This window comes from Carcharhinus amblyrhynchos, chromosome 7, assembly GCF_965287045.1.
Source record: "Carcharhinus amblyrhynchos chromosome 7, sCarAmb.v2.hapA, whole genome shotgun sequence".
Taxonomy (NCBI): Eukaryota; Metazoa; Chordata; class Chondrichthyes; order Carcharhiniformes; family Carcharhinidae; genus Carcharhinus; species Carcharhinus amblyrhynchos.
This window is the reverse complement of record NC_137330.1, coordinates 68788698-68814123: the sequence shown is the minus strand read 5'-3', so window position 1 is coordinate 68814123 and position 25426 is coordinate 68788698. Positions and strand designations below refer to the sequence as shown.

Genomic DNA, 25426 nt, shown 5'->3' with positions numbered 1-25426 from the left:
GGCATGGCTGAACATCCGGAGTTGTGTTTGGGAGGTGAACCACAAGTGTACTCAGAGATCAAGGGATCAGGAACGTTGAAAGGTAAGACTGAAACCCTGGAGGTGGATTTTTGTTCAAACTATCCAAGTTGGACCAACATTTAGAAAAAATTCCAAGGAGTGTTCTGCAAATACAGAGATTGGAAATGCTCTTGAGAAAGACAGAGGTTCAGTAAGACCAATTAGCTTACCGAGTGATGTGTTTAAGTGGATTTTTGAGAAAACTACAGAATCTTTGGTCACATCTGTCATTTACTTTTGAGTGCAATGTCTCTGACCACAGTTTGGCTGTTAATTCACATGTACTGCATACTCAAATATTAGAAACTAAGGTAAATATGGTCAATTGTTTTGCTTTTATTAATTTGTATGTTTCTGTAAAGATATAGCTGGGGGTGAAGGAATAGTGAATAATCATAACTGTGTTGGTATTGAGATCTTTGCAGGCTGTTAACCCTGTGTGTGGAATCTGTCTTGTGGAAGTAACGTGTAACACAAATGTAATTTAAAACCAATTAAATGGACTTAATAGGAGGCTTTATTTTAAATTTAAAAAGTTTAAAGCGAGATCCCACAGAACCTACAGCAATTTTGCAAGTTGCTCAGAGGATGCGGCTGAAGAATCTTGTCATCGGATTGACCACCAAGGCACAGACTCGGCACACAGGAGAACGAAGCAACCAATATCGTCTTGAAGATATTGCTTACTTCTTAATTATCTTACTCAGCAGTCTAACAAAAATGGATCACTCTCGATGAAATTTTATCCAAGTTGTTGTGTCAGTTTTATCCAAAGTAGAGACAAAACGAACTGTTAGACCAAGTGACGGGTCTAAGAACATAAGAACATAAGAAATAGGAGCAGGAGTAGGCCATCTAGCCCTTCGAGCCTGCCCCGCCATTCAATAAGATCATGGCTGATCTGTCGTGGCTCAGTTCCACATTCCCGCCCTCTCCCCATAACCCTTAATCCCCTCGCTTATCAAAAACCTATCAACCCGCGTCTTAAAAATATTGAGCGAGGCAGCCTCCACCAATTCAACGGGCAGAGAATTCCAGAGATTCACCACCCTTTGAGTGAAGAAGTTCCTCCTCAACTCCGTTCTAAACCGCCCCCCCCTTTATCCTGAGGCTGTGCCCTCTAGTCCTACTGTCCTTTCTGAGCGGGAAGAGTCTCTCCACCTCTATCCTATCCATCACATTCATCATCTTATACGTCTCAATGAGATCTCCCCTCATTCTTCTAAACTCTAACGAGTACAAGCCTAATTTATTCAGCCTCTCCTCATAGCTCAACCCCCTCAACTCCGGAATCAGCCTAGTAAACCTCCTCTGCACTCCCTCCAAGGCCAAAATATCCTTGCATAAGTGCGGCAACCAAAACTACACACAGTACTCCAACTGCGGCCTCACCAGTGCCCTATACAGCTGCAGCAAGACCTCCCTACTTTTGTATTCAATCCCCCTCACTATGAAGGCCAGCATCCCATTCGCCTTCCTGACCACCTGCTGCACCTGCAGGCTGGGTTTTTGTGACTCATGCACAAGGACCCCGAGGTCCCTCTGCACCGTCGCATGCTGCAGTTTCTCGCCACGTAAGTAATAATCCTTCCTACCATTATTTCTACCAAAATGGACAACCTCACATTTCCCAACATTAAATTCCATTTGCCAGTTCCTGGCCCATTCGCCCAGCCTATCTAGATCCTTCTGCAGACTCTCCACACCCTCCGCATAATTTGCCGTTCCACCAATCTTGGTGTCATCAGCAAATTTCGACACCCTACACTCGGTTCCCTCCTCCAGATCATCTATATAAATGGTGAATAGCTGAGGCCCCAGCACCGACCCCTGGGGCACTCCACTAGTCACCAACCGCCAATCCGAATAGCACCCATTGACCCCCACTCTCTGCCTCCTATTTGATAGCCAATCTGCAATAACCTCTTGTGAGGCACCTTGTCAAACGCCTTCTGAAAATCAAGAAAGACCACATCCACTGGCTCTCCTCTATCCACCGCCCTAGACACATCCTCATAGAACTCCAATAAATTCGTCAGACACGACTTCCCCTTAACGAAACTGTGCTGCGTCTGCTCTACCAAACAATTCTCCTCAAGATGCCTTGCTATTTTCTCCTTGATCACGGATTCTAACATTTTTCCTACAACAGACGTTAAACTAACCGGCAACAAACTAACCGTCTACAAAAGCAACATTCACACCCTACAAGTGCCAGGCAATGATAATCTACAACAAGAGAGAATTTAACCATTTCATAAAGACATTCAATGGCATTACCATCACTTAATTCCCCACCACCAACATCCTGGTTGCCGTTGACTAGTAACGGAACTGGACCAGCCATATAATTACTGTGGCTCCAAGAGCAGGTCAGGGGCTGGGAATTCTACAGCGAGTAACTCACCTCTTGATTTCCCATCGTCTTCCACTAACTACAGGTCTCAAGCCAGGAAGGTTATGGAATATCTCCACTTGCCTAGATGAGCGTGGCTCCAACAATAGTCGAGGAAGCTCGACACCATCCAGGACAGAACTGCTTGATTGGCACCCCATCACCACCTTCTATATTCAGTCCCTCCATTACTGATGCACGGTGTCAGCAGTATGTACCAAATACAAAATGCACTGCAGCAACCTACACCAGATGGACTGCAGTGGGGGGTTCATGGCGATGGCTTGCCACCAGCTTCTCAGGGGCAAATAAAATTGGGGAAACAAATGCTGGCCTTGCCAGGAATGCCCCCATCCCAAGAAAGGATTTTCTTTCACAAAACCAACCTACCGGCTTTAATTGTTTTTAGAAATAAAACATTTGACTTCTGAAATAAATTAAGAGAAGCTTGTAATAAAATGGAGCTAATAAATAATAGCTGTTAAAATGAACAACTATTTTGAATGCTCTTCCTTTAGTTTTGCATTTTGCAAATTTCCAGTGAAGTCTTAGGAACTTGTTCAGAAAGCAAATAACTAAACTTGGAAAAAGCAATAGCTGCACCCCAAACAATGTGGATTAGTTTATTGAAGTTCAGCCACTTGGAGGATTAGACGTTTAATTCGAGCTACCTCAACATGATGGCATTGCAACATTGCAAGAAAAATTGTAAACCAAATTTAATACTAACAAATATGACATGATGCAAAGCTGTTTATCCAACGTGCAATACAACTACATAACCAATGAGACTGAAATGGTTGCAAATCCTAGGAAGGGACCTGGGAATTACTGTAGTTGCAAAATACTGTGGATGCTGAAATCTGAAACAAAAACAGAAAAATCTCAGCACGTCTGACAGCATCTGTGGAGAGAGAACAGAGCCAACGTTTCGAGTCAAGATGACTCTTGGCCAGAGAATCAATCTGTTTGGCCACATTATGAATGCACCTTTCATGGCTGTCAAGTCCTGCAGTGGGACTTGAGCTCAGAACTTCTAGCCCTAAGATCAGGATGTTCCACTGTGCCACAAGGCCCCCGGCAAAATAATTAACAAGTTAAACTTAAGGCATAAACAGAAGGTCAGAATATTAAGTGTCTAAAAACTGGTCTCTAAGGTTTTGTGATGTATTGATCAGACTCACTAGCAGTATTGCTTTCAGTTCATGTCACCATGCCACAAAAACATACATACACATTAGAACAAATTTCACTCCAAAGAGCAGTAAAAATTTTCTACAGAACAGATTTCAATCATAAAGAATTAATGCTGGACAAATACCAGAGCAAAAACAGTGCTTAAAATCAATAATAATATGGAAAAGATTACTTTATGGAACAGATTGATTCCCATGATCTTGGGGCAGTGGAAATGTCATTTATGGAGAGAGGCTGAATAATGTAGGTTGTAATGTCACATTGATATCTTCAAGTTTCACTTGATTACCTTAGGGGGTCAGTAAGAGATTGCACTGAACTCTGTAGAAGATTAAGTAAGTTTGGCAGTGTTCAAACAGGAAAAATTGTACATGGTTTATGATGTGAGAAGGCTCATGGATCAGAGGGGTATCTCTGGAGTCATGCCTTTTCATATCTTAAAATTTAATTCCACTGAAGTACAGCCTTAAAGTTCTCCCTGCAGATAAAGAACAGTGGGAATTATTTCTTTGTGGAAAGGATATCTAGAAAACTTTGAAGCAGGCTGCAGTATGTTTTAAATAGTTTAAGTGATAGCAATTCATTGCCAACGGAGTACAAAAATGCTTGGATCAGAATCAGAGAACACTACATTATGACAATCAACATTCATGGTAGATAAAAATGTCAGGAGTACTGTTATGAAATTGGGTCAGCAAACAATCCATTTGATGGATATTCGTAGGATTAACAACAAGGCAATAGCAATTTTGCAGAAGTGAATATGGTTCACAGCACCTAACTTTAAAGGTGTATTTTGTCTTTTCAGGTAGGTATTTATTATGTGTACTCTTGCTCCATGTAAAGATAGATAAGAAATTTTCAACCCATGGCTTTCAAAAGATAAAAAAGGAAGGTTGTCCAATGTCAAGTCATTAATGTCTTCTCCAATATTCTCCTGGATTCTCTCTTCATGGACAAATCAGAGACATCATGGACCCTGGAACTGCTCCTCTTTCCAGACTTTCTATTCCTCTCATTATATTGGCTATTTCTAGCACTGTGCAAACAATAACACTGATTTCAGTGACTACTTCAGTCGTCATTAACACGTTCTGCACATTGCACCACGTGAATATACTGACAGTAAATTAATATTTGGGGGGAAGATTCAAGACTCGCCACGCAGATAAACTGCGCAAGATTTTTCCCAATCTGTAGAAGGACTTGAAGACGTTCCCCTATCTGGGTGCATGACATTATTCAAAGAACAAAGAAAATTACAGCACAGGAACAGGCTCTTCAGCCCACCAAGCCTGCACCGACATGCTGCCCGATTGAACTAAAACCCTCTAACCTTCTGGGGACCATATCCCTCTATGTCCATCCTATTCACGTATTTGTCAAAACGCCCCTTAAAAGTTGCTACCATATCTGCTTCCACTACCTCCCCTGGCAACGAGTTCCAGCCACCATCACCCTCTGTGTAAAAAATCTGCCTCGTACACCTCCTTTAAACCTTCCCCTCGCACCTTAAACCTATGTCATCTAGTAATTGACTCTTCCACCCTGAGAAAAAGCTTCTGACTATCCACTCTGTCCACGCAGAAATTCGGTAGGTTGATTCCGGAGTTGAGAGAGTTGGCTTATGAGGACAGCCTGAGTAGGCTGGGGTTACACTTACTGGAATTCAGGAGAATGAGGGAAGATCTTACAGAAACATATAAGATTATGAAGGGAATAGATAAGATAGAAGCAGGGAAGTTGTTTCCACTGACAGGTGAAACTAGAACCAGGGGGATAACCTCAAAATAAGGGGAAGCAGATTTAGGACTGAGTTGAAGAGGAACTTCTTTACACAAAGGGTTGTGAATCTGTGGAATTCCCTGCCCAGTGATGAGGTTGAGGCTACCTCATTGAATGTTTTTAAGGCAAGGATAGATAAATTTTTGAACAGTAAAAGAATTAAGGGTTCTGGTGAGGGGGTGGGTAAGTGGAGCTGAGTCCACAAAAAGATAAGTCATGATCTTATTGAACGGTGGAGCAGGCTCAAGGGCCCAGATGGCCTACTCCTGCTCCTAATTCTTATCTTCTTATGCCCCTCATAATCTTGTAGACTTCTATCAGGTCGCCCCTCAACCTCTGTCGTTCCAGTGAGAACAAACCAAATTTCTCCAACCTCTCCTCATAGCTAATGCCCTCCATACCAGGCAACATCCTGGTAAATCTTCATTCATTATAATTACTTCATAAAAGATTCTATTTTGGATTCTATTTTATCAGCAATTTCACAGAGCAGAAAAATCAAATGACTCTTGAGCAACTAAGTTGAATGATTGGGCAACGTAGGTCTTCACTGGCAGTGAGAAGCAGTGGAGTTGTCAAGTGCCTCTGAGCAACATAACTTTTGAGACCGGAAGACAGAATGAAGGTTCACAATTGTATTGGTGTTTCTTAATCAGCAAGTCTGAAGATTCTGCTGACAGCTGTTTCTCACTACAGTATATTTTCAATATCCACTATGCAACATAACTTTGTCACAGTATTTCAATACCTCAAAAGCCTAAAAAAAAACACAAAGATAGAGTGGCATAATAGGTAAGTAGAAAAAAGGATAAGACTGGTGTAAGAAGCTAGCTGTTACCTTTTACCTCTTTTTTTTAAAGAAACTGCTACTTTTAAATTACTTTTGTACTTTTATGTTATCTTTTTACTTTTGTAATTTTGTAACAGTTTCTATATTTGTATTAACATTTTCTACAGTAAATTTATATTATGTCTACCATAGATTTGTAGCACAGGATGACTTCTACTGTCTTGTTTATATTGGGGCATGGAACGTGTGCTGCTTTGCTACTATGCTCTTGTTACCTATTCACTCTCTGATCAGCTAACCTAAGCATAAACTACTAACTCATGAATAATATATGACCAGAGGTCCAGACTAATCAGTGTTGACCATCGCTGTGAATGTGCTAATTAATCAATGAATGTAAATAGGTATTCTCTGAAATAACGTATAATAATGCCTGTAAGACAGAGAACAATAATGAGTGAGGAGGATTGGTGAGATCATGTAAGGAGAGAGAGGGCAAGCGACACTGAGAAGCTGGTGAACATCTTGTAAAGGCAAAGAAGGAACTCCTAATAAACTCTTACGTTTGTACTGACCACAAAGTGTCAGTGAATTCTTGAATTTAACAATTGTTATTGATTCTGCAGAAGTCCATTACCCACTCTTGTCCTGGAAATTTCACTCCACAAAGTCTGTACACAGCAAACTTCCATCAGCAACAAAATAAACAGATCTCCAGCCATGATTCCATCCTTTGTTCACAAGATATTATGGATGACAAAGGTCATCTAGCTCAATTCATCTCATCCATCCAGAATGACATATGAGCTTCCATATTAGGAGTAGGAATAAAGCATTCAGATCCTTAAGCTTACTCGAGCATTTGATAACATTGCCTACAGCTCGAAAGGTATTTAATTGGCCAATTTGCGACATCATGAAAGGTGCTGTAGAAGTGTAGATTTTATCTTACTTTCATTTCACCTGCATGTAGTAAACAGAATGACTGTAGCAATGATGAATTTGGAGGATCAGTGCTGATTCTTTAAAGGACAATTAATCACAGAGCAATCAAACAATGCCAAGACAATGAAGACAAAGAAATCTCTACATTTACAAAACAATTCAACTCGATAGCTAATACAATCATACTTTCTAACATCACTGGTGTCAAACCCGCAATATACCATAAATGGCATCTGTTACTTTAACACTAATGACATCACCCCCAGGATTTGCCCACCAGACATCTACAAGCAGCTTGGGAATTACTGATCTGAATTTATATACATAAAGTTAGTACAGCCTTAACTCAAGAACTGGAATGTTTTCCCCTTCTCCAGAAACAGTCGTATAAATGAACTTGCACAGTCTAAAGTGGAAAAAAATTACTAAAGAAGGAACATCAACATTAAAAGTGACAATCCCCACCCATGTCACCCCACTCCGACACCTCCAATCTCTCCTACCTCTCTAACATTCCGCTCCTACCACCACCCCACCAACAGTCCTCTGACCACCACATCATCCCTCCATGTCCACTGACTTTCACTCCTCCCCTCCAATACCCCATGCTTTCCCCTCTCCTCTCCCCAACCCTTCCAACCACCTTCCTCTCCCCTCACCCTTCCATCTCTACCTCTTCTCCCTCCACCCCTTCAAACACCCTCCTCTCTCCCCACCACTCCAATCCTCTCACAGTACCTCAGACATACTTTCACCTTCTTGTGTCAGGAAAAAGATACAAAAGTCTGAAATCACATACCAACCGACTCAAGAACAGCTTCTTCCCTACTGCCATCAGACTTCTGAATGGACCTACCTCGCATTAAGTTTGTCTTTCTCTACACCCTAGCTATGACTATAACACTACATTCTGCTCTGTCTCCTTTCCTTCTCTGTGTACAGTATGCTTTGTCTATATAGCGTGCAAAAAAACAATACTTTTCACTGTATACTAATACATGTGACATTGTTAAATCAAATCAGAAATCAAAAGATATTGTTCTAAACAGCAGATAGTGGGTTACCTTTCAGTAGGGCTAAGAGTCAAGTCTATTTGCTCCCTTAATGCCTGGAATTTAACATTTTTCCCAGTCTTGGATTAAGGTCAGTTAACGAGATCAAAATGTTTCAGATCCAGCTGTCCATCTCTGAAATATTTGGCCCACAATGCATACCTGATGTCCTTTGGATTACACTACCATACAAGTTATTAAGCAAAAGCATCAATGTGTCAGGAAACTATCAACAGCTGAGTTGATCCCAATTTGTGTATATTTCTGACAGTCTGGGATGTTCACAGCTTCTAGCTATGCCATCCAAATTTAATTACAAGGAAATGTGTTTCAAAGAGCTTCCTAATGTTGTTGCAGAAGATTACCTCACAATACACAATAGTTTATTCCATCTTTAATTGATGGTAACTTATCAATGTTAGAAGTTCTTGTCAGAGTTGTCCTCCTCCTCCAGAATCTGTGTCACCTCGGTAGCTTGCCAAGAAACTGTTGGCTTCCAGGACATAAATCACAACTCAAAATCCTGAAACAAACAGCAGGCAAGGCCAACTGCTGCAGACAACAGCAGAACTCGTGAACCAGTGAAAAAAGGCAGGGAGCAGTTGTGGTTAGTGAGTCACAGTGGGGTAAGGGCAAAGGGAATGTCTCTGACCTCTGGTAGGGATAAAATGCTGTTCCTTCATTAGAACAGCGTCGGAGACTGAGGACAGAGTGGTCAGAATGGGTATAAGATGGAGAGGTAAAGTAACAAGCAATTGGAAACATTGGGACACAGTCATGGATTAAATAGAGGTGTTCAGCAAAATGACCAAATCTGCATTGGGTCTCCCTACTTCTTAGACTCTGTACTTACTTAAAAGCTGCTAAATCTCCACCTTTCAGTTAAGATGCAAGGTCATCGATTGGAAATACATTCTCCATTTAACACTTCATGGATGCTGCCTGATTTGCTGTGTTTCCAGCAGCTTCTGTTCTTATTCAGATTTACAGCATCCACAGGATTTTGCATTTGTTTCATTGCACCAAGACTTAACTGAGCCAAATTACTGTACTTCTTTTACATTGATCATCATTTTAAAGATTTTTTTCACCCTGATTTAGATAACTAGATTTATTTCAAGCAGTCTACTTAGCTTTGAGCAATAGCTACGGTATCCAACAACTAATTGTTCCTAACAGTTATTTATGAATCACTCATTTTACTTGATCCATGGATAATACAAGTGCATTTCCAACTTGTCCAGGGAAGATAATTTTCATCAGCAATCAATTGCAAAAGCAGTCCCATTAATAAAACAAAAATTCACTCAATACCACTGGAGAAGATTTACTGTGATGTGTGCACATTTCCCTGTTATTTTTCCACCACGTTTAAACTTTGCAGCACAGAAGTTCTTTGCCGCATATTGTTGATTTAATTATATTAACTCATTACAGTTCAAACTCTCATTGCATTAAAGGTATATTTTGAAAATCAAGTAATAATTGTGCATTTGAGGGGAGGCGATAGCCTAGTGGTATCATTGCTAGACTATTAATCCAGAAACTGAGCTAATGTTCTGGGGATCCGGGTTCAAATCCACCATGGCAGATGTGGAATTTGAATTCAATAAAAAAATGTGAGATTAAGAACCTACTGATGACTATGAAACCATTGTTGACTGTAGGAAAAACATTTGTTCACTAGTGTACTTTAGGGAAGGAAATCTGCCATTCTCACGTGGTCTGGCCTACATGTGATTCCAGGGCCACTACAATATGGTTGACTGTCAACTGCCCTTGGGTAGCTAGGTTTGGACAATAAATTCTGGCCAGTGATACCCATGTCCCATGATTGAAAAAAAATCATAGAAGACAGAAAATAGAAGAGGTGGCCATTTGGCCCTTTGAGCCTGCTCTGCCATTCATTATGATCACAGCTCATCATCTACATTGTCCCCAAATCCTTTGATCCCCTTTGCCCCAAGAGTTATACCTTCTTGAAAATATCCCTTAGAAACGGAAACAGGAGAGATTATTAGGTGAAGAAATGACAGAGACATTGAACAAATATTTTGTGTTCGTCTTAACAGTCAATGACATATCATAAATAATGCTAAAAGGAGATTAAATTAAATAATACCAGCAGAGAAAAGTTACTGAAGAAGCTTAAGTGACTAAAATCTGACAAATCTTCAGCACCAGATGGCCTACATCCTGGGATTTGAAAAGAGATAGCTGTAGTGATAGTGGATATTCTTGCTATAATTTTCCAAAAATCTCTAGATTCTGGCAAACTCCTAGCAAGTTTGGAATTTGGAAAATGCAACACTGCTATTTAAAAAGGGAACAAGAAAGAAATCAGGGAACCACAGGCCAGTTAGCAGGGAAGTGTAGAAAAGTGTAAGAAAGTTTTAACAAAGCATAATAGGGTCAGACAAAGTCAGCATGTTTTTATGGAAGGGAAATAGTGGTTTGACAAATTTACTTGAGTTTTTTTTGAGGATGTAGCTAGGAAAGCAGATAAGGGTGGTATAATTGGTTTCGAGAAGGCATTTTTGGATGCTGCACAAAAGGTTAACAGGTAAAATAAGGGATCATGGAGTTATGGGTAATATATTAACATGGAAACAAGGTTAGTTAACGGATAGGAAGCAAAGGATAGGTATAAATGGGGCATTTTCAAGTTGGCAGACTGTGACTGGTAAAGAACTGCAAGGATCACTGCTTCTGCCTCAACTATTTACCATTTATATTCATGACTTGGATGAAGAGGCAGAGGTCATGTGTCTAGACTTGCTGACAATAAAACGTTTGGTGGAAATGAAATTTTGTGAGGAAGACACAGAGACTGCCAATACTGAGTGGGCAGCAGGGTGGCAGATGGAACAAAATGCGTGAAAATGGGAAATTATTTGCTTTGGCCAGAAGAATCGAAAAGTAGAATGTGTTTTGAAGGCATTTGATATCTGGAATACTGTTTGCAGTTTTGGATATTTTCTATATTTAAGGAAAGATAACCTTACATAGGGGGCAGAACAGCAAAGCTTCGTCAGATTGATCCTGGGGTGAGAGGATTGTCCTATAATGCGACACTGTGTAAATAGTGTCGATACTCACTGGAGTTGAGAAGAATGAAAAATACAAACAAGATTCTGAAGGGCCTCAACAGGCTAGAAGCGGAGGCAATGTTTCTGCAGGCTGAGGAATCACACACATAGGGGTACAATCTCAGGATAAGGGATTGATTACTTAGGCCTGAGATGAGGAGAGATTTCTTCACTCAAAAAGTTATGAATCTTTTGAATTCTCGAGCTCAACAGTTGTGGATTTTCCATCATTGACTATATTTAAGGATGGGACAGACAGATCTTTGATCTCTCAGGGAATCAAAGGATTTGGGAAGCAGGTAGGAAAGTGAAGTCGAAACCTAAGATCAGCCATAATCATAACAAATGCTGAGAGATGGTTTACTCCTGCTCCTATCTCCTGTTGCAGCTGGAAGTACAAGCAAGTAAGGGTTGGGTATAGTGCCCTTTGAGATACACCTGAATTTAAGGTCTCTGTCTGCCAGCCCACTTCCAGGAGCTGTAAAATTGATCTCAATTTAGTGATACCACTAAGAATTAGGAACAGGAAACAGAAGTACATCTGGAATTTGTAGAGCCTGAAACTTTGAGAGCAATACTGATCACAGAAGGATCAATAAAATAAAGACAAGAGGGTTCTTGAAAGCCCAGTAGTGAGAGAAGGCCTGATCACCAGGCAACATTTTTGCTCCTCAAAACATTTTAACACATTAGGGATGTTATGTAAGCATAAATTGTTTTTACTGTTGCTGTATACTATCCAGGAATGTAAAAAGGTTTATAGAAGAGATCATCAAATCTGGAAGTAATATTTACTTATTGGACAGACTCAGGCTTGAAAGAGCACCATTATGCGCCCCATTTGATTCTACTCACCATTCAGTAATATAGATGTCAGAGCTTTATCCATGTAATAGTGTGATACAGACTGGGAACTACAAGCCCGATTCTCCCATCGCAACCTGCACCTTTTCTGGCAGGTCCGGTTGGGAGAATCACGTCGTCGGCCTTTTTCCAGGATTTGCATATGCGCACCTCCCAGAGCCAGAGAACAGTCACAGTCCAGACCACACTGAAAACCGCTGGGAAAACAGGTAAGTCATTTGAATCTTTTTTTAATGTGGTTTCATATGTTTTGCGTGTCATTATCAGGCCTGGCATGGAATTTGCTGAACCCGATAGAATCTCCCACCACACCAGAAGTACGTTATTCAAGCAGGGTTTAGATTAGCTCCCCACATTCAAGGAAACAGTGGGAGACCCTGCTGGAATGAAGGGGGGCAATCGGGATGCCCCAGGGGGTCGGTGTCCCCTGGGCATGGGCACCCTGACAGTGCCAGCTTGTGCCCCCTCGCACTACCCAAAAAACAAAGTGCCCATGCCTACGGGGCAAATTGCCACTGCTCAGTGGACATCGGGCAGTGCCAAGGCGGTGGGGCCTCTTGTGGGCAGACCTAAGGGCTATCAGTGGGAGTGGGGGATCCTGCTGCCACTCTGCATAGGGATTGGTCTGAGCTGGAGGCAGGCCAGCGATTGTGGCGGCCTGGGAATGGAGGGTTCGCCACTGCTGGGGATGGGTGGGCTGGACATCGTGGCACCTCTGGGTCGTGGGTGGGGGTGGGTGTCAGGATTGGCCTGGGAGCTGTGATCAGGCCATGGAGAGAGCCAGCGATCGAGCTGGCCAGCAAACAGGGAGACTGACAGATCGGGGCCATTGCACACGCGCAGAGTTCCAGAACTATCAAACTCCGGTGCGAATAGGCTCTGCCCTCCGGGCTTTTAATGAGATTCCTGATTGTGACCTCTGCAGTGCACAGAACGGGGAGATTTGAGTCTGAAGCTGCACTGAAAAAACAGTCGTGATCGAAGGCACGGTAGCACAGTGGTTAGCACTGCTGTTTCACAGCTCCAGGGACCTGGGTTCGATTCCCAGCTCAGGTCACTGTCTGTGTGGAGTTTGCACATTCTCCTCGGGTCTGCGTGGGTTTCCTCTGGGTGCTCCAGTTTCCTCCCACAGTCCAAAGATGCGTGGGTTAGGTTGATTGGCCATGCTAAAATTGCCCTTTAGTATCCTGAGATGCGTAGGTTAACAGGATTAGTGGGTAAATATGTAGGGATATGGGGATAGAGCCTGGGTGGGATTGTGGTCGGTGCTGGCTCAATGGGCCCAATGGCCTCTTTCTGCACTGTAGGGTTTCTATGATTCTGTCTAGAACAGCTTACTCACCAATTCAGCACTTTTGGGAGAATTGCCCCCAACAGTACCGGTTCAGTGCACAACATAATCCAATTGGTGTGTTTTTTATTTCGACTCTGTGGTTCTAGATTGACATTCATGTTAACTCCTGTTTTTAGTTAAGATAGATAAAGTTTTTTCCCATTAGCTGACTGTACAAGGAGTAGGGGACATAGATTTAAGGTTTTGGACAGGAGATACAGGGGGAAATATGAAGAATCTTTAAATAGCGAGGCATCTTGAGGGGAACTGCTTGATAGAGCAGACGCAGCACGGTTTCGTTAAAGGGAAGTTTACTGGAGTTCTATGAGGACGTGTCTAGGGCGGTGGATAGAGGAGAGCCGGTGGATGTGGTCTTTCTTGATTTTCAGAAGGCGTTTGACAAGGTACCTCACAAGAGGTTATTGCAGAAGGTCAGGGGGCATGGAGTTGGGGGTAGGGTGTTAGCGTGGATAGAGGACTGGTTGTCAAATAGGAGGCAGAGAGTGGGGGTCAATGGGTGCTATTCGGATTGGCGGATGGTGACTAGTGGAGTGCCCCAGGGGTCGGTGCTGGGGCCTCAGCTATTTACCATTTATATAGATGATCTGGAGGAGGGAACCGAGTGTAGCGTGTCGAAATTTGCTGATGACACCAAAATTGGTGGAAAGGCAAATTGTGCGGAGGGTGGGGAGAGTCTACAGAAGGATCTAGATAGGCTGGGCGAATGGGCCAGGAAATGGCAAATGGAATTTAATGTTGGCAAGTGCGAGGTGGTCCACTTTGATAGGAATAATGGTAGGAAGGATTATTACTTACGTGGAGAAAAACTGCAGCAGGTGACGGTGCAGAGGGACCTCGGGGTCCTTGTGCATGAGTCGCAAAAACCCAGCTTGCAGGTGCAGCAGGTGGTCAGGAAGGCGAATGGGATGCTGGCCTTCATCGCGAGGGGGATTGAATATAAAAGTAGGGAGGTCTTGCTGCGGCTGTATAGGGCATTGGTGAGGCCGCAGCTGGAGTACTGTGTGCAGTTTTGGGCGCCGTACTTACGCAAGGATATTTTGGCCTTGGAGGGAGTGCAGAGGAGGTTTACTAGGCTGATTCCGGAGGTGAGGGGGTTGAGCTATGAGGAGAGGCTGAATAAACTAGGCTTGTACTCGTTAGAGTTTAGAAGAATGAGGGGAGATCTCATTGAGACGTATAAGATGATGAATGGGATGGATAGGATAGAGGTGGAGAGACTCTTCCCGCTCAGAAAGGATAGTAGGACTAGGGGGCACAGCCTCAAGATAAAGGGGGGGCGGTTTAGAACGGAGTTGAGGAGGAACTTCTTCACTCAAAGGGTGGTGAATCTCTGGAATTCTCTGCCCGTTGAAGTGGTGGAGGCTGCCTCGCTAAATATTTTTAAGACGCGGGTTGATGGGTTTTTGATAAGAGAGGGGGTTATGGGGAGAGGGCGGGAATGTGGAACTGAGCCACGACAGATCAGCCATGATCTTATTGAATGGCAGGGCAGGCTCGAAGGGCTAGTTGGCCTACTCGTGCTCCTATTTCTTATGTTCTTATGACTGTCAATGACCTGGAACTTGGTGCTTATGAGAGTGATGGAAATAAAGATGTCAATGATTTCAAAAGGAAATTGGATGAGTACTTGAAGAAATAAACCTGCTGGGCTAGACTGGAACAGGACTAAATGGATTGCTTTACAGAGAGCCAATAAGGATTTGCTGGACCTAATGGCATCCTTTTTTACTGTAATGAATCAATGACTAGGTGCTGTCTGAAGAGCCTTGCTGAGATCCTGAAGGGCATCTTGTAGATAACAGACACTGTGTTAGTGGTGGAGGAAGTGAATGTTTGTGATTGGGGTGCCAATCAAGTGGATTGCTTTGTCCTGGATGGAGCTGCATTCATCCAGGCAAGTGGAAAGTGTTCCATCACATTCCTGACTTGTGCTTTGTAGATCGTGGACAGGCTTTGCAGAATCAGATAGTGAGTTATTCTTGCAGAATTCCTAGCTGCTGTTCTGCTCTTGCACCTACAGTATTTAAGTGGCTAGTCCAGTTCAGTATCTGGATGTTGATAATGGGGGATTCAATAATGGTAATACCATTGAATGTAAATTCAACGTGATTAGATTCTATCTTGGAGATGGTCATTGTCTGTCAGTTGCATAGTGTAAATGTTATTCACCACATTAGCCCACATCTGGATATTGTCCAGATCTTGCTGCATTTGGATATGGACTGCTTCAGTATCTATCTACTAGTTTTGCTAGGGTTCCTCGATGCCACATTTGGTCAAATGTTGCCTTGGTGTCAAGGGCAGTTACTCTCACCTCAACTCTGCAATTCAGTTATTTTGCCTATATTTGAACGAAGGCTGTAATGGGATCAGGAGCTGTGTGAGCATGGTGGAGCCCGAACTGCGTGTCAGTGAGCAGGTTATGGGTGACTAAGTGCTGCTTGCTGGCACTGTGAATTACATCTTCTATTACTTTGCTGATGATCAAGAATAGACTAAGTGGTTGTAAACGGCCGGGTCGGATTTGTCCTATTGTGTGCGTACAGGACATATCTGGGCAATTTTCAACATTGCTGGGTGGATTTCAGTGTTGTACCTGCACTAGAACAGCTTGGCTAGGGGCACGGCAAGTTTTGGAGCATAAGCTTTCAGTACTAATGCCGGAATGCTGTCGGGGCCATGCCTTTGCAGTACTCAGTGCCTTCAGCCATTTTTTGATATCATGTGGAAGGAATCAAATTGGCTGAAGACCAGCAACTGTGATGTAGGGGGCCTCCAGAGGAGACTAAGATGGATCATCCATTTGACTATTCTAGCTGAAGATGGTTGTAAATGCATCAGCCTTATCATTTGCACTGATCTCCATTATAGAGCTTGAGGATAACTGTGGAGCCTTCTACTCTAGTGAGTTGTTTAATTGTCCACCATGTTCATGACTTGTTGTGGTAAAACTGCAGGGCTTAGATCTGATCCACAGATTTTGGAATCACCTAACTCTATTGCTTGCTACTTATACCATCTCCTGTGTTGTCACTTTGCCAGGTTGACACCTCATTTTTAGGTATGCCTGGTGTTGCTCTTGGCATACCCTCCAATACTTTGTTGAGCCAGGGTTGATCCCTGGCTTAACGATAATGCCAGAGTAGGGGATGTGTCAGGCCATGAGGTTACAGGTTATGATTGAGTACAATTCTGATGCAAATGGTCCATACCCCTCTTGATTGCCCAGTATTTGAGCTGGTAGATCTTTCTGAAATCTATCCCATTTAGCATGGTGACAGTGCCACAAAACATTATGCAGGTTATCCTCAATGTGAAGACGAGACTGAGTGATGGCATTCCTGTAGATATCGTCATGGACAGATGGATCTGCAGCTGGCAGATTGGTGACGGAGCCAAATATGTTTTTCCTCTTGTTGGTTTTGCCACCAGATGCCACAGACCCAACCCAGTAGCTATGATCCTTATATCTTGAACAGCTTGGCCAATAGCGCTGCGACCAAGCTAGCCTTTGTGATGGACATTGAAATGCCCACCCACAGCACATTCTTGTGCTTTTATCACCCTCAGTGCTTCTTTCAAGTGGTTTTCAACATGGAAGAGCTGGATGTGTGCATGTGGGGGGAGGGGGGGATTGCTAAGGGGTAGCAAGCACTGTGTGACAATTAGCAGGAGGTTTCCTTGTCCATGTTCAGTCTGATGGGGTCATAGGGTTTGAAGTCAATGTTGAGGAATCCCAGGGCAACTGTCTCCTGACTGCATACCACTGGACCCAGTACATCGTCTGTGAAATGTCATTCCGTGAGTCATGCTCTACTAGTCTGTGAGGTAGCTTGTCCAAATTTAAGTACAGTTACCCAGGTATTAATAAAAAGGACCCTATAGGGTTGTAGCTGGCATTTCCAATGTCTAGGTCGATGTCCATTTTCATTCTTAATGGTTTTCCTACTGTTTGGTACAACTGAGGGCATTTAAGAGTTGACTCCAGATCCACCGCTATGTGGTTATGTATACGATAGATCAGGTAAGGACAGCAGATTTCCTAAACGATACCAGTTAATTTACAACAATGGTTTCATCATTTGAATTCAAATCTGGAATGAGAACTCTAACTCCACCATCTGTAACTGATCACCCTGGGTCTCTGGATTATTTATCCATTGAAAATATGACTATGCCATCACCTCTCGTAGACAGTAAAACTGGAATACAAGTAACAAATGTGTGTTCTGGAGGGGAGAAATAGCGGTTAAGTTACATTGTTGTGGGCTTACAGAAGCATGGTATTCACTATCAACTAATTAATTTAAGTTTTATCCTCAGCAGTCCTAATGGCTGAAATTAACACTGTGCACGGTGAAAATGACTCTCGGAAGAGGAATTTCAGCTAATTGGATGAGAGGAATCAGTCAGTGTTCTTAGGTTTTTGATTGTGGTCTGGCTGGAAATTCTAATGCATTGGATGGGGCAGCTTCAGAGCCAGCTGCAATACTGTTCACGCTACATGGTCCATTGGTTTGCCAATGCACAGGACTGGAAATCAATGGAGTCAGAGCAATCTCAGAGCTATTTAAAAATGGCATGCAGGACACGGTTCTGGACTTCCAACCCCATTTCTGGCTATTTTTGACTGTGCATGATGTGGGTGTACTTTGCACTCCTAACATGGTCAGTTCAATTGTGGGGATAAGCAATTCATATCCCTCCACAGTTATCATGCAGTTGGGCCAGCTTCTCTATGACTCCTCATTTACATCCCCTCAGAGGAGTCACAAACCACGTTTTGAAACACAAATTCAATTGGTCTTATCACTGGTCCCCATACCGCTCCCATGACTCCTCAAACTTATTTCACCAGTAATGGCAAGTATTGAGATGCTAAGTAATGCGCATTCACAAATGTTCTTGGAGAAATAATTGTTGTTTATTTTCCTACAAGCCATAAATATGTCAATTAGAGAGAGCAACTGTGTTCTCAATAACAGGATCTATAACCACTTCACAATTCTTCACCTTTCCCAAATAACCATTCAAACATTGGCAAAAGAGATCAATTACTATGACTGCATAAAGATGCCATTCAAGCCAAGTAAACACTCCACTTCAGTTGTCAAAACAGAAACTTTTGCTGAGTGAATGCATTTATAAACTGCTCGAGTTCAGCCAAGCATTCATAACTAGGCCACCTGGGAACTTTTGTTTTGATTTTGTTTACATTTTTATTTGCAATCTAATCTTTAGTGCACTCACCTTTGTGTGCCTTTAGTGGTAGTTATTGTCAGTGCAGGTTCAATGGGCCAAAGGGCCCATTCTGTGTATGACTCGCAATCTGGATTCACTTCCTGTGTTAATTATGAGATCTTAATTGAGCTTTAAGACTCACAAACGCATTAGCACAGCAGAGGGTTTCTGAGGCTGAAGTGGAGTTTTTACTTTATTTGATTGATGTTTTCAATATTTTTATGTCGTTATAAGTTATTTTCTCTGTGACCTCTTTTGTCAATGTCTATTTCAGCAAGGTTAAGAGGTGTGAAGTGGTTAAAACCACGGTTACTGATAACTATAATTTTCCTGCTTGACTGCCACATTTAAAGAGTGCAGAAACTGCAGGCTTTTTCAAAGATAATTTTGAATGGGTACTTGTTTTCTCAGAATTTCAACACTTGCCATCTGTATTATTTGGCTTATTGGTCAATATGTCATGCACACAGGGTGAGTGGGCATGTAACGGACATGGAGAATGTGTGGGGGCTGTAAAGATTGAGGGTTTAATTGCTTTTAATGCAACTGGAGCTCAGTCCCAGAGAGCTGAGGCAGCCTTTCTAACTAGTCTTCCACAGCAATTGCCTAATCCAATGGCCACTCACAATCAGCTTCTGGAGCTGATGGGCCCAACCCGATCCAAACCCCTTCTCCCCAAAGCAAAAATTGGGCATGACGCAGCATTTTAAACCGAGTGGGTCTGCTGAGTTAGTAAAGTTCCTGCCTTCACTGTCTAGACTCCATTCTTGTGCAAGGTACCAGATGTCACAAAAACAAGACGGTATCTTGGGGGAAGAAGGTGGAGGGTGACGAGCAATAAGAATTTACAGCAGTGTATTTTATAATATAATAATTTGAATAGCTTAAAAGAAGCACTGAAAGACGAACAAGAGAATGTACCCTCGAATTTGTCAATGCTAGTTCGTATTCCACTTTGATAGTAATGTAAACTTAATAGTTACACCTAGCAACTTTATGAAGAGAGAAAACAGTTTTATAGCTAGCCTGGTTACCTTTTAATGTTCAACAGAGCCCAAGGGATTCCAGTTGGCGTGTTAAAAGCAGGCAGGAGCTTCTCCCCGAGTTCCACTGCTTTAGTCCTGAAAACCTACAGAAGAACAGCAATATTACAAATACTATTACATCTATGCCAAAAAAACCCAGAGACCAAACAGAACAAATGCATTTTTATTTAAACGGAAGCTTTCAGAAAAGTAGATAAATCTCAAGAAGAATAAATGATCAGAATGGTTGTCTAATTGGCCCCATTTTTAATACACACTATTAACTACGACCTCTATATCATCTCATGGCGAAGGCCTGAGTTATATGCTATACTTTAGCACAATCTAGTTGCTAGATGTAAAGCAATAGTGGCTGCTAATATGCCCAAACATCCATCCTTTTGCAGGATTCTAGATGACAGAATCAGTGAACAGAAGTCAAAGCTAGAAAAAGCACTTTTTGTGAACAAAACATTATGTAGATGCTACTTAGCAGCCACAACTCATTAAAATTCTGCATCTTCAATCTGAATTAGAATGAGAGAATTACAGGATGAGAGAAGACAAATGCTTGATTCCAGCATCAGTGTTGAATACAACAGTTGAATCTTCAGCTTTTCCACATATATTTATTGTGACGGTTCATATGTTGGTAATTCAAATAAGATTGGTACATTGGGGTGAGATATTTGTCTTAGGTTGAGTAGAGTGAGTTAGGCTTCTGAAATTTAGATGCGAGATGATATTTTTGAAACTCGTAAGAAGTTTTGACAGGGTAGATGCGGAGAGATTGTTTCTCTTCTCTGGAGGCCCTAGAACCAAGGGCTGATCAATTCGGACTGAGATGAGGAGGAATTTCATCATTCAGAGGATTGTGAATCTTTGAAATATACTAAAGGCTGAGATCGATAGATTTTAGACCAAGGAAGTCAAGGTAAATGGGGTTCATATGACAAAGTGGAGCTGAGGTCAAAAATCAGCCACAGAACCATAGAACCCGTAAAATGCTGGAAGCCACTCGGCCCATCAAATCTGCACTGCCTCTCTGAAAGAACATTTTACACAGACCCAACTCTCCCCCTGCCCTATCCACATAACCCTGCACATTTACCATGGCTAATCCACCTAATTAACACACCTTTGGACACAAAGGGCAATTTACCAGGGCGAAATCACGCCACCGTAGCACCCCACCATTCCTATTTCTTAAGCTCTTACTATTAGATTGCAATATTTAATATGGCACATGAATTGCATTTCTAGATTAGACAGCATAAACTCCATTTGCTTGAGGGAAATTGGTGCATATTTTTTGAAATCTAACTAATTCACACAAATATTTACTTATGCAGCATCCACCTGTAGATTGTGCAGCTCCTGGTTAGCCATTTAAAGATACATTGATCTTTAAAGTCTTGAACCAAAACTGTCTGGTTGATATGTTCACTTGCTCCAGCTCAGAGACAGATAGTAAAGAGCTGCAAGCCAACTAATAATATGGCTCAGATTTTCTTGTCTCCAGATTGTTGGAGGTTGGGTGTGCCCTACAAGGTGTGTTACAGGACCACCCTTTACAAATTCCAATGCATTGACTTCATGGGATTTGCCCAGGAAGTATAAACCTCTCCAGAATTCCTGAAAAAGTCTTCAGCTCTGAGTTGAAGGTCATGACTTACTTAGCTGAGTAGTTACCCAGGAAATGTTAGACATAAAAATCCTAGTTTCATTCCTGGGTAATGATACAACTGAGTCACCCTGACTTTCCCTGTCCCAACCTGACTAGCTCCACCATCCATCTCTGTCCCAATCCACTGAACCTCAACTTGACCTGACTAGTCCCTACATCTCACTCCCCCACCCGTCCTCCAACCTGACTTGACCAGTCCCGATCACCCAACTCCACCCGGCCCCTGACCAGACCTTTCCAGCCCCAACACCTGACTGGCTCCCACCAACTCACCCGTCTGATCTGACCTTCCCATTCTGCCCAGCTGCCACCTTCTTACCTCACTCACCCTGCCCACTTATACACTTACTCCACCCAATTCACAACACTCATTCACTTACACAGTGTAAATCTGTCTGTGTCCCAAAACTTTTCAGTTTGTTAGTGAATGCTTACCAGAATACAGCAGCTAGTGCCATAAAAAAGGCTTCTGCAGAGATTCCGTCCGCGGACATCTCTTAGGTTCCCTGCACTGACTGAGTTCTACAGGATCCTCTGCCAGAAAATAGGCAAATAAATAAGTGGGTACTTTTTTGGCTGATCAGGTTTGGACCCATTAGTTACAATGCTCATGGGGATCTTCACAAGCTCGACCAATTCTATGTTCTAACCAAATTTTCATTGAAAAGCTATATTTACAGATATCAAGAATATCAATTCAAGAAGTCTAGTGTAACTCGCATCAAAGTGAGATGCTTCTGATGTTAAAGTATGGAGCAGCTTTTATTTCTACATTAGTTACGAGTATAAATTTTAATGCAGAACCAGAACTCTTAGTTTAAACGTGTCTAGAGCAGCTCAATTTTCTCCTTATTTTCCCTTGTTTCAGAGAGTATATTTTTCACCTATTTCCGTTTTTGTGTAGAGTCTTCATTGCGCTTTGTAACATTTTCAAATATACAATGAGTATGTTTACTTTTTCCTTAAACAACTGCATTTTGGAGAAGAAAACACATGCTGTTTCCAACAATATATAGACACACAACCATTTTGAAAGATAAAGCAAGATTATTTTTCTAAACAAGACACATGGCTTTGATTCTACAAAAGAACTACAAATCTCAGGAGAGAAACAGGAATATATTACTGGTACTAGATATATAAAGCAAAAGCAGGGCACACTGATCTTGCATTTCTTAGAATACTCCATCATAACCCTTCTAAACGAACATATGCTGGAGATGTTCCAAGTAATTTCTTGAATTTGGAAATGATTGGTGATGGCACAGATTGGCTTAGAATAGATGCACCTTGCTCTGACCTCTGTTGCTCACATGGGAAATGCAAACTTGAAACTACTGGTGAAATATTCATCAACAAGATTTGCTTTTAGCTCCACTGCTGCAGTTATGCAGACTGTAATCACCTGGTACAGTAAATGGAAATCAAGGTGCGTAACAACAGAAATTACTTGTTAATATGATGTTTCCATTATATGTTTTATTAATCGAAATAAACTATTGCTTCATAAACTGCTGCTTCACAATTAGTCTGATTCACAAATATTGACTGCAGATTCACAGAATTTTTAAAAAATTACAAAGATAAAACTGATCAACAATATGTGAAATCACTCTCTACAAAAGCATCATTTTAGGAGAAAGGCGCCCAATTGAGAAATCCAATAATTTAATTATGTGAGTGAATGGAGACAGACAAATGAAATCCATTGTGCTTCTAATGTTAAATGCAATGTCTGATTGGTACTCTTCAAAATTAAAATATATAAAGAATTATGATTCTTTATACATCCCTTTCCTTTGTATGTCATTTTAATTGATATTTTACTCAGAAAATGATTGGGAGGAAACTGCATGACAGCAGATACCAAACTATACCCTGATAACTAGATTATTATGAGTAGAGATTAGTTATGAATGAATGGGGGTTACAGAAATAATTTAGTTTCAATTGCGTATTAAAATTCAGCTCTCTGCTGTCATGTTTTTCTTCAACCTTTCACAGGGCTCAGCAGCACTTAACCTTTCGACAACATTTTGCCAAAACAATAGAAATGAGGGAGAAAAAAAATGAATGTGAAATATTTTAAGTTTAAGTTGTAGTCTATTTCAAAATATAAAATCAATCTCCCACAATACTGGTTATGATGAACTGGGTATGCTGTTATATTGGCGTCTGTTCAGCTCCCACCAAGGGGTATCATGGCGGCACAATGGTTAGTACTGCTGCCTCATAGCGCTGGGAACTAGGCTTGATTTCAACCTCGGTCACTGGTGTGGAGTTTGCACGTTCTCCCTGTATCTGCATGGGTTTCCTCTGGGTATTCCAGTTTTCTCCCACAATCCAAAGATGTGCGGGTTAGGTTGATTGGCCAGACTAAAATTACCCTTAGTGTCAGAGGGATTAGCAGTGTAAATGTATGGCATTATGGGATTAGGGCCTGTAGGATTGTGACCAGTACATACTTGAGTGGCCGAATGGCCTCCTTCTGTACTGTAGGGATTCTATGACCAACAATCTTTTCTTCCCTTCCAACTGATTGCTATCACTCCACCTCATCTCACGGGACTTTGGAGACCAAGTAGATTTTTCCTATTTTCACTTGCTAACAGATCAATCTCTCTCCTTCGTCCTTTTTAACAATTAATTATTCCTGGCTTCCACCCCATCACAAATTGTCTTTCATTTGTTCTGCCACCCTTCCCCTTCCCTTGTATTTGTTCAGGATTAAAACTTGGTACATCTCCCAACAAGAAGTCACCAACTCAAAATGTTAACTGTTCCTCCTCCACAGATGCTGCCTGACCGGTTGGGTATTGAAGGCATTTTCTATTTTTATTTTAAATTAAAAATACAATTTTGAAGAGCGGGCAGCAACAGAGAGACTTGGGGTATCGGGACACAAATCTCTGAAGGTGGCAGTACAGTACGCATGCTAGTTCCTTGGCTTTGTAAAAAAGCATTAATGCAAAAGCATAGCTGCAAAACATTTATGAAATATTGCTTCAACTGCAGTTCAGAGCATTGTTTCCAATTCTGGGAACTGTACTTTAACGAAGGTGTCAAGGCCTTACAGGACAAAGGAGAGATTTAACTGGAATGGCACCGAGGTGTGGGATTTCAGTAATGAGAGGAGACTAGAGAAATTGGGAATTATTCTCCTTAGCGTAGGAAGGTTGCACAGAGATTTAATAGAGATGTCCAAAATCATTAAATATTTTTGATAAGGTAAATAAAGAGGTCCATTTCCCATGGCACCAGTGCCTATAACCAGAGGATACAGATTTAACTGGCAAAACAAATAGAGGCAGAGATCATAGAATGGTTACAGAAAAGGACATGGCCATTTGGTCCATTATTGTTCATGCTGGCTCTTTCCAAGAGCAACACATCTAGTCCCACTCCCCTGCAAATGTTTTCCTTCCCTTCAGATAATCATTCAACTCTCTTTGGAAAGCATTGATTCAATCTGCCTTTACTCAGTTTTTTCAGTCAATGTATTTCAGATCCCAACCATTTCCTACATAAAAAAATTTTCCCTCACGTTGCCATTGCTTCTTCAGCCGATTACCAGCAATTGGTGTCCCTTGGTTCATGACCTTTTCATCAATGGGAACAGTTTCTCCCCATCTGCCCTGTCCAGACCCTTCATGATTTTTAAACACCTCTATCAAATTTCCATAATAGCCTTCTCTTCCCTGAAGTCTTAAACCTCAATTTCAAGTTCTGTAATCAATTTCTCCAACAACGGTGAAGCCTTCCATTGTTTGCTGGAGCAGACGAGTGAAGGAGCAGAGAGAGAGCTAAGATTTTACCTGTTAAAAACCTGTTTAAAATAAGTTTAAAGCAATTTGTTCTTTGTAGAACTGTTTAAAGCATTTATTTTATTGTATTTACTGCTTTAAGAATTCTGAGGGAGTGTTTAGAAGGAGTTGTGGACCA

General features: G+C 41.8%; 1 protein-coding gene across 1 annotated transcript in view; it reads right to left on the bottom strand.

Moving 5' to 3' along the window:
* The window catches only part of man1a1 (mannosidase, alpha, class 1A, member 1), a 464837-nt gene that overhangs the window by 84597 nt on the left and 354814 nt on the right, over window positions 1-25426 (bottom strand). The window contains exon 5 of the mRNA XM_080192541.1: window positions 19807-19901. Coding sequence (XP_080048667.1) covers window positions 19807-19901 — 95 coding nt within the window. The remainder of the gene's footprint in view (window positions 1-19806; window positions 19902-25426) is intronic.